The sequence below is a fragment of the Erpetoichthys calabaricus genome, chromosome 11 (genome assembly GCF_900747795.2).
Source record: "Erpetoichthys calabaricus chromosome 11, fErpCal1.3, whole genome shotgun sequence".
Taxonomy (NCBI): Eukaryota; Metazoa; Chordata; class Cladistia; order Polypteriformes; family Polypteridae; genus Erpetoichthys; species Erpetoichthys calabaricus.
This window is the reverse complement of record NC_041404.2, coordinates 87,760,672-87,771,179: the sequence shown is the minus strand read 5'-3', so window position 1 is coordinate 87,771,179 and position 10,508 is coordinate 87,760,672. Positions and strand designations below refer to the sequence as shown.

Sequence of the window (10,508 nt, the reverse complement as noted above, 5' to 3'; positions counted from 1 at the left end):
AAAAGACCCATTGTCCGCAGAAACCCGCGAAGGAGCGAAAAATCCGCGATATATATTTCAATATGCTTACATATAAAATCCGCGATGGAGTGAAGCCGCGAAAGGCGAAGCGCAATATAGCGAGGGTTCACTGTATACCTTTAATTTTCTCTGGCGGTAATACAGGCGTGCGCGTCGGTAATATGCCTTTAATCTCCTCTGACAGTAATACTGGCTTGTATGTGGCTGTAATATGCGTCACTGTATTGTATACCTTTAATTTCCTCTCGCAGTAATACTGGTTTGTATTTCCATAAAACGCCTCTAACCATCTCTGACAGTAATATCGCGCATAGCACCGTGCCCCGCGCATGTGCACTTCACCAGAAGACACCCACACACGGACACCTGGACGCACTTTGGGATTTTATATATATACATACATATACATACATAGATATACATATATATATATATATATACATATACATATATATATATATATACATATACATATATATATATATATACATATACATATACATATATATATATATATATACATATATATATATATATATATATACATATATATATATATATATATATACACATATATATATATATACACATATATATATATATATAGAAGGTAACCACCCATACAATCAGATTGTGACACAGACTACGAATGCAATGAATGTAATTACCCCGATCTACATGCTGTCAAATAAACGAACCACACGCCGTGGCGCAACGTTAGGGGCATCGCCTCTGGTGCTGACGTCCGAGGTTCGATTCCCGAGAGGGAGTGCAGTTGAGTGTGTACGCCTGATGAGCCCATAACGAGGGTGAAACACGTGTCGCGTACTCTTTGCATTTATTTGACAGTAAACTATTTCAACCATTCTATGATCTGCTCCTCACAAACTGAGGGCACCGTGGCGGATGTTAGCAGATTGCTGGCCAACCACAAGCGTTACCTGGAAGGTAACCACCCATACAATCAGATTGTGACACAGACTACGAATGCAATGAATGTAATTACCCCGATCTACATGCTGTCAAATAAACGAACCACACGCCGTGTCGCAACGTTAGGGGCATCGCCTCTGGCGCTGACGTCCGAGGTTCGATTCCCGAGAGGGAGTGCAGTTGAGTGTGTACGCCTGATGAGCCCAGAATGAGGACGAAACACGTGTCATGTACTCTTTGCATTTATTTGACAGTAAACTATTTCAACCATATATATATATATATATATATATATATATATATATATATATATATATACAGGTGCCATTAATACAGGTAACGAGTGGAGGACAGAGGAGCCTCTTACAGAAGAAGTTACAGGTCTGAGAGAGCCAGAAATCTTGCTTGTTTGTAGATGACCAAATACTTTTTTTCCACCATAATTTGCAAATCTATCTATCTATCTATCTATCTATCTATCTATCTATCTATCTATCTATCTATCTATCTATCTATCTAAATAAATTCTTGAAAAATCAGACAATGTGATTTTCTGGATTTTTTTTTCTCATTTTGTCTCTCATAGTTGAGGTATACCTATGATGAAAATTACAGGCCTCTCTCATCTTTTTAAGTGGGAGAACTTGCACAATTGGTGGCTGACTAAATACTTTTTTGCCCCACTGTATATACAAACTTTTACCAAAAACTGATAATAAAATAAGGTGAAAGATTAATGGAGTTTGGCATCGCATGTAGAGAAAGGCAGAATTTATGTGTGAGTGCTACAGGATTTTAAGAACTTTATTATTTTTGAACGATTACAATATAACTGTATTATATAGGGTATGTGTTGTAAGAATTAATTTAATCCCAACTATCTTATATTACTATCATTTAATAGCCTTGCATTTTAATCCGTACTTTAGAAAATAAGATAAAGCTCTTCTCACATTAATTTGATGTAGATCCCTTCATCTTTTTCTGATTTCAGAGGTTTAGGAGGGTGGGGGAATTAAAATGTCTTCTACAGGGTTTTACAAAATTAAATTCCTCTTTTAGCAAAACTTCAATATCATGCTTGAAGGAAACAATATTATAAATTAAACATTATTGTAGTACACCAATTACACTGAAAAAATAAAAATGAATCTTTACAAAAATGGCAACAACCCCTGATAAGCTACAAAAGCCACTGCATAGCCTTTACTTTCACATCAACAGTGTATGTATTAAAAAAGTACAGACTGCAAAATTGTCTAGATACAGAGTCATTCATCAGATATTTCTTTTATACTTCAATCATGACACTTTTTTCATGTTTCCTTCTACTTTAACAAAAGTTTAAAAAAGAATAGTGCGAGGAGAAATGTTAAAGAAGGACTGACCTCCTTCAAATGTCATTTATCTAACTAATGAAAAATAATTTGTTCATTTTTGCCTTCCTGAATGTGCTTTCTTTGGAATGATCAGGATGTAACTTCTTTAGAAAACATTGTGCTGAATATTAAAAAATCCAATTTCATTATTTTTTGTTTAATTTTAAAACCATGCAGGAAATCACAGTATTATTGCCTTTTTAAAATGAACAAAACAACCCCTTTATAGATGGCCCTATACTAAACACAAACGTATTTTTGAACCCTGCATTACTGTACAAAGATAGAAAACATTCTGCTTATAATTTAAGAAAAGTCTGTACATTTCCTAAAATGCACGATCAGCCTGATATTTACAAGTACTAGGGGGCTTTGCTAGCTTCGCTCGCCAACCCCCTTGCCTGCTTTACGCGCCAGCAACTTCGCGTCTCTGCCGCTCATGTATGTGGATTTCACTTTCACCAAACAACAAAACTTTTAATTCTCGTGGATAGGCCTCTTCATTTGGAAAAAACACTACTGTTACTTGATGGCAACATGAATTAGACAATCTACCAGTAAACCCCCGATTCTCTAACGAATCGCAAGAGAACGAATGGCATTCCACATAATCGTTGGAGGGATGACACACGATGGAGGGTGGGAGCTGTATCTTCATAGCATGACTGAAAGTAAAGTTTGTTTGTTTAAAGTAACACTGTAATGTGATTGAAACACGCTGTGAATCGTCTCGTTTTTGTTTTCACTGTGGCTATGTCGTTAGCAATGGGCTCGGATTTGTATTTCCATTAGTTGAGCTGTCAGTGCGCGTGCGCCTCGATGCGCCCTGCGTCCATCCGGCGTTACTGTGTTTTGTATGGCTGTGTCGTTAGCTATGGGGGGACCGTCGCAGCGCGGCAGTGCTTGTGCGCCTCGATGCGCCCTCAGTATTAAGGTGTCTTAATAGCATGAACATTGTCGCCAGTTTAAGGTTAAGATTGTGTTGTGGTAATCCGGCAGGGTTAATAGTGTTTAAACATTCTAATGGGAAATTAAGACGCTCAGTTACGTCTTCAGAATCAACACTGTCAGTATATAGAAAGAGTCGGCTTTCTCCAGGAAGCAGTGCAATCACTTGGTTATTTCTGTTTGGAGCCGTGACTCTTTTGCTTGTGGTGTTTAATACAGTTAGACGTGTAAACCGTGTATGGTGATGAACAACCAATAACGTATAAAACAGTATTGTTCACATACAACAGATTACGGCGAATCGTTTAAATTCAATTATTCATATCCATGTATACACCAATACTTCCAAGTAGTAAATAATAATAATACTAATTATTTATAAGCATTCCTCCCATATACATAACATGTTGGGGACTGCTTTCATACCCCTCTCGCTCACTCAGATCTTGTAATATGAGAGTATTCAGTCTGGCACTATGGTGTAGCCTTAGTTTGTGGAGGACAGACACAACTAAACACATGAGCATACAATGATGGTTGTCACTTTCAAAGTGTGTTTCTTAAATGTGCTCCTTGAGAAAGAACATCATCAGGTGTGAGACATGTTAATAGCTAACAGCAATCAATATAGTGACTATAGACGTTTAGCCAACACGTTGTTTGGAGGCTCACTTGAACACCTAAATGCATAGCTTTGCTAGCGGAGCCTGGCGTAGCACAAATAACGATTAAACAACAGGATTTCCTAACGGCCATATATAACCAAAACAATTGTTCAGCCTTACCTATGAAATGTAATCCCCCGGGATTTGCTTTGGAGCGTACAGCGGGTTGTAAAATCTCAAGCGGCACATTATTCATTACTTCACTCCGCAGCAGTGCCACTCATAATATGGCGGCGACGTTGATGTACGATTCTGCTAGTCATGAGGTGTGTAGGCACTCTATGTCAATGTTTAAATATGTCAACATGGTGACCTGTCGGCGTACACGCCGCACGTCAAGTTCAGTTTATAGGTTGTGTTGTGTTGTTTGGGCGCCAAGTACCGACTTTGGGAAGCCGCTGGGTGTGACTGTTGGGCGCTTTGCGCGTGCGTGTTTGGCACGGGTCGCGTCCGGCGTCCGTGTATCCATGTGGGCTCGTTTTTGTATTTCCGTTAGTTGAGCTCTTTCGTGTTGGAGTCTGTACTGTAGGCACCGGCGTTCATTGTGTATATCCATGCGGGCTCGTTTTTGTATGTTGTGTAGTGTGGACCTCTGAGGTTCCCGTACTGTAACACTGTAATGTGATTCAAATACGCGCTGATTCGTCTCGTTTTTGTTTTCTCTGTGGCTATGTCGTTAGCTATGGGCTCGGATTTGTATTTCTGTTAGTTGAGCTGTTTCGTTGTGGTGTTTCAGAAGCGCGTTGTAGGCGTCTGCGTTAATTATGTTTATCCTTGCAGTGCAGCAGTACGCGTGTGCCTCGATGCGCCCTGCGTTCATCCGGCGTTTCTGTGCTTTGTATGGCTGTGTCGTTAGCTATGGGCGGGCTCGTTGCAGCGCGGCAGTGCGCCTCGATGGGCTCTGCGTCCATCCGGCTTACAACTTTCAGTTAGTAACATGGACAAGTCTCCGACTTAAAGTTTAAATCCGAATAATATATTGGATCTCTTTTCGCTGTTCCGTTATTTCACAGAGTAATAATTTCCGTTTGTTTGCGCTAATTCGATCTTTACTATCATTTGAGACTTTCGAATCTTCATACTTCCATTTTCTCTAACCTACACTGCATGTGTATCGTGCCAACGTTTCTATATTCTTTACGACGTTCTACTTTGTCATCTACTCTTTGTCTTTTATTTCCGGCCCCGGGCGTGGTTAAATCTCTTGGCACAAAGTCTTATCTCGCGGGACATGAAAGTGTCTGTCTGAGAAAATCACGTCTCATCTCTCTTCCCAAGATTTTTTTTTATTATAATAGAGAGAGATAAGTAAACATGGTATTCCTTTGACAGCTTTAATTTTCCTTTAGGATAACTAAGACAAGTTCAATCAAATTTCAGAAACTAAAAGAATTTTGACAAGACAGAAGCCAAAGAAGTTACTCTCATTAAGAAAAACTATGCTTAACCCTTAAACCGCCGGAACTGGCTATAGTTGGTTCCCAATGCAATTTGCCAGCAGGCCTGAGCCAAGTATATTCGGCAAAGTACATTCGTTGAATGCAGCAATTGGCTATAGTCGCTTCACAGAGCAAATTGCCAGCACGCCGGAGCTGATCAGTCAGTGCCGTATATTCATTGAGCAGCCAGCTCATGACCACTGCCGGCCCCGGCAGCACTGCAGTAACACTGTCCCTGGGATTCAGCCACTACACTAGACTAGCCTGCAAGCATCAGCGCTTACCTCTGTGTGTTTGCGTGCAGCCAGTTCAAGTGCAGTTGGCTTGGTGATTTACTGAATTTCATCAATGGCGTCAGTTTCACCTTGTACATATAATAATTGATTGTTACAGTAGTTTTTTAAAAAGTTTTTACAGTTCATTGGCAGTGCGTAAAATGATCAGTGTTGTAGTAATTGTGATGCTCTTTGCATGAAAAAAAATATGATCCATTAAAATTTCACATTTTCTTTGTGAATTGTGACGTTTACTTAAAAAGGGCAGCAAAAAAGTATTTGGCGTCCAGGGGTGCATTAACCCCCAAGTATGTGGTGGTTTAAGGGTTAATATTATCTTTCAAGATGATCTGACTGATAATTACACAATGTACACAATACTAGGTAAAGATGAATAACAGCTATATGCACCTATCCTCAATGACATCACTGGCCGCCTAATTATCCTGAATCAATCACTTCAAGGAAAACAATACTACTTACACCTACTGTTAATATTAACATCTTTACACTTAAATTACAATGTATTGACAGGATAATAAAATCATCTCTTCACAGATTTCAACCTCATAAAATAAAATTTTAAGAATACAGAGATATATGACATATTATAAAACTGTAGCTAATAAGAACTATATGTATAAGATCTGCAAAAAGGCAGATTCTGTGCATCCAACAAATACAATAACCTAAGGTGAAACTGTAATGGCTGTTAATTTTGCCCAGAAACGCACCAAAATGTTGAACATTAGTTGTCCATAAATTCACATCCCATTGAAACTGTATGTTCAGCAAAGCATTCTCTGGGTTTTCTCCAGGCTTCATGGAACGCTGGATCTGCGAGAATATCTATGAAGTACAAAAAAAAAAAAAAAAAAGAAAAAGAAAGAAAGGGGGTGGGGGATAAAAATAGAAAAGCTGAAATACAATGGCAAGGGCAACTGTCTGAAATATGCTCTGATATTCAGCACTGGATGTAGACAGATCTTACCATTTTTTTATAGAATAGCAAAGCTGTATTATTGTCTGTTCTCAGCACCCAGGATAAAAAGCGCAGAATATGTTCCTGGTGCCTTTGCAGTTTTATTAACCTCCAGTGCTGCTGCTCCAGTTTATGTTGCTGGTCCTCTGTGTGCTTCTATGGAAACAAACATTATAGGAAAAATGTTAACAGCAATTAAAGTACTTTACCTCTTCTGCAGTAACAAGGTTCTGTATTGCAACCTCTAACTCAACTCTATGCAGAAACTGCTGGTCCCCTTTTGATTTTGTAGTGTCTAGTAGTGCTGAGCGGTATACCGGTTCATACTGAAAACCGGTTTTTATTTTTTTTTATGATATGGATTTTTCTTATACCGCAACACCGGTTTAAATTGCCTAAACGACGTTCAGAACGTGGCGCAGCGGGAAACTGTTCAAGTGGGGACCTTTTTCACTGCTACACCGCTAAACACAGATTTGTTGCACTAGGGCTCTTTTTCACTGCTACACCACCAAATAGTGGGCGGTAGCATAGGAATGCTGCGTGGTGAAAATGGACAGAGAGCCTGGAGATACTTTAGTTTTAAAAGGTCAGATGTGTAAATACTGTTTCTATACTACTGGATAATACTGCAAGCCAAGTTGTACTTGTTTTATTTGTTTTCAATACAGTGTAATGTAAGTGGGTACTGTGTAATAGTGTGACGACATGTTTTCAAACCCCGTCAAAAGTTATATAGCACATTAAATGCTTTGTGTTAAGTGATTCTTAACTCTTTGAGGGCTGAATATTTTTTACCAAAAAACATAGTTTATGAAAAGCAATGGTTTCACACAGAAATCAACATAAAACGTCTGGTGCTGCATGCTGTGGCTGCCAGTTTGCCAAGAATGTGCGGCAGGCTTGCTGCCAGTCTGTCTTTGTGTGGCTGAGGCAGCAGCAGCAGCAGCAGCGGTCACGGTCGCAGTGCATTGCAATCTGATTTCTAGTGCTAGTCCTCCTGGCAAACATTGTCATCACCACGATTAGCTGGGGACCAGTCGGCTGAAGCTGGAACCTCACCTTTGTTTTCAATCACTTGTATCAAAATCTGAGTCCAACAAGTCATAGTCCAGTTCAGAGATAATAGACAAAACTTCGTCCCCAGAATATTTTGCTTTACCCATTCGCTTTGATCTCTCATCATTATGTCAGTGCCAATTTTGCCGTTGTTTGCGCCTTACTACTCACACGAGCGCTGGAAGTCTTGGTCAAAACCAATAAAGCTAACTTTCCTTCTAGCAACGAGAGTCCAACTAAAACATAACGGTTGGTTTTGTTACCGTTTACAGTTGATTACCATTGTCAACTCCTCCTTTTGACAAAAGTCGATATCAGCCCTGAAAGAGTTAAACTGACTTCTTCTTGCACTAAGAGGAGGCGCCGGCAGCAAACCCCGCACAGAATACATTCACTTCATGATCTTCCTTCTCTCTGAACATTTAGAATACTAAAATAAATACTTAATATAATTTTCATGGTGAACTGCATTAAAGTATGCATTAATCATATGGGGGCACGGCGGCGTGCCTGTCTTGCATTTGCATGTTTCTCTGGTGGGTTTACTCAGCGCTTCAGTTTCCTTTCAAAGTCATGTAGGATGTGGGGTTTTGTTGTGCTATATTGACCCTGCTAGTGTATTTTTTGCTTATATTCATCCTTTGATGGGCGCAACTCTGAATGGATGGCATAATTAAACATGTATAACGAAGATATTTTTAAAGTTCTGAACACTCCGTGGGCTAAGTTTATAACTAGTTTTAATTTCACAAAGACGTTTATCGTGTGGTGATTGCTTATGTGGAGAAAGAAAAAGGACGGATAGGAACTGGGGTTTTAGTACGTCAGATAGAGACAGCACGCGTGCAATAAAGAAAGCCCGCTCAGAAGAACATGCATTGAATTCTGTGTTCGTGTCTCCGACCACCAGATCACAAACCCAACATTTATACAATACTAGCAAAATACCCGCGCTTCGCAGCGGAGAAGTAGTGTGTTAAAGAGGTTATGTAAACATATATATACATATCTACATATACATATATATATATATATATATATATATATATATATTACACACACATATCAACATATATATACACACATACATAAACACACACATATACATATATACATACATACATAGTGCGTTGTAACACGGGCTGTGATTGTTACATGGGAGGGAGATGACAAATCGCAGCTTCCCGCTTTCTAATCGGGCCTGTGATTGGTGCTTTGACTGATGCCCAGATCCCACAGTATGTCCCCTTAGGAGAGGCGTTAGGCAAGTGTAATTGAATAGCTGTGCTGCAAGTTTAGCTTTACACCTGTTTTTAAGGCTTATTGACTGAAAGGGGCTTTCATGAAAAAACTTAGGGCTTTGCTACAGGATACACCCTCCACAAGTTAAGGAAGTAAAAATAAAGGTATATATTTCTGTTTTATTTAAACCTTTTAAGTTTGTATGCGGGCGGCATGGTGGCGCAATGAAAGGTGCCAGTTAGGAGACCCGGGTTCGCTTCCCTGCGTGGAGTTTGAATGTTCTCCCCGTGTCTGTCTGGGTTTCCTCCGGGTACTCCGGTTTCTTCCCACAGTCCAAAGACATGCAGGTTAGGTGCATTGGCGATTCTAAATTGTCCCTGGTGTGTGGGTGTGTGCGCCCTGCGGTGGGCTGGCACCTTGCCCGGGGTTTGTTTCCTGCCTTGTGCTCTGTGTTGGCAGGGATTGGCTCTTGTATTTAGGATATAGCGGGTTGGATAATGGATGGATGGACATTTGTATGCATAGCCCCATTTGCCCGTTTTCGTTTTTTTTCTTTCTTCAGTAATATTTCAGCAAACCCGGAGCTTGTCAGTTCAAATCCTGGTACTGACACCACTGTGTGACCCTGAGGAAGTCACTTCACCTGCCTGTGCTGCAAAAAACAAAAGTAATGTAACAAATTGTACCTCAGATGTTGCAAGTTGCTGGAATAAAGGCATAAGTAAAATAGATAAATATGTATTATACACATAGGAACTATTCATTTATTTTCAGTTAAGTCATCTGCAGCAAACCTTTATAAATGAGGGTTTCTCCTTTATTTTTCTTCTTCATTGAGGTTTTCTCTTGGAGAGCTTTTTTCATTTCATTGAAAATTAAAGCAGCAGCTGCCAAAATATGTAGCTTTCTTATTAATTTTTCAACATTGTGTAAAATAACTTTATAAAGTAACATAAAAGATTTCAATACTGGTTATCCTTTTACACTAAAATATTACTAATGAGATACAAAAAAAGTAAAATGCATATGTTGTTTTTCTTTAAGGAGATTAAACATTACTGAAGAAAAAAAAAACTAAAACAGCCAAATGGGGCTATGCATACGAACTTAAAAGGTTTAAATAAAACAGAAATATATACTTTTTATTTTTACTTCCTTAACTTGTGGAGGGTGTATCCTGTAGCAAAGCCCTAACTTTTTTCGTGAAAGCCCATTTCAGTCAATAAGTCTTAAAAAGAGGTGTAAAGATATTGATACTTACGCTACGCAAATGCACCTAGTCATGCAATCGTTTAAATCAAGACGCAAGTCGAAAAACATCATCCCATACTATTAGTTAACGATTAACACATTTCTATATGCATTGTAAGCATACAATACAACTGATAATATGTTGCGCTTATTTATCTGGTGTACCGACATTTTTGCGCGTTTAACGGCTGAAATCTAACGTGGTTTGTGCCCTTCAGAATGAAAACAGTTTGCATTTACCTTTTTAATAAAAGGCGAGCTTTTAAGCCTGAGAAATCACCCCGTAAATGCACACGTTTAATTCTTTATCACTT

The 10,508-nt window shown here is 39.1% G+C and overlaps 1 protein-coding gene across 2 annotated transcripts in view; it reads right to left on the bottom strand.

Annotated features, from left to right (window-relative positions):
* The window catches only part of LOC114661338 (transcription intermediary factor 1-beta-like), a 114,366-nt gene that overhangs the window by 32,568 nt on the left and 71,290 nt on the right, over positions 1–10,508 (bottom strand). For both annotated transcript variants that reach the window (XM_051933865.1, XM_051933864.1), the window contains exons 7-8: positions 6,652–6,798; positions 6,395–6,509 (exon numbers count right to left, since the gene is read on the bottom strand). In XM_051933865.1, the coding sequence (XP_051789825.1) occupies positions 6,395–6,509; positions 6,652–6,798 (262 nt within the window). The remainder of the gene's footprint in view (positions 1–6,394; positions 6,510–6,651; positions 6,799–10,508) is intronic.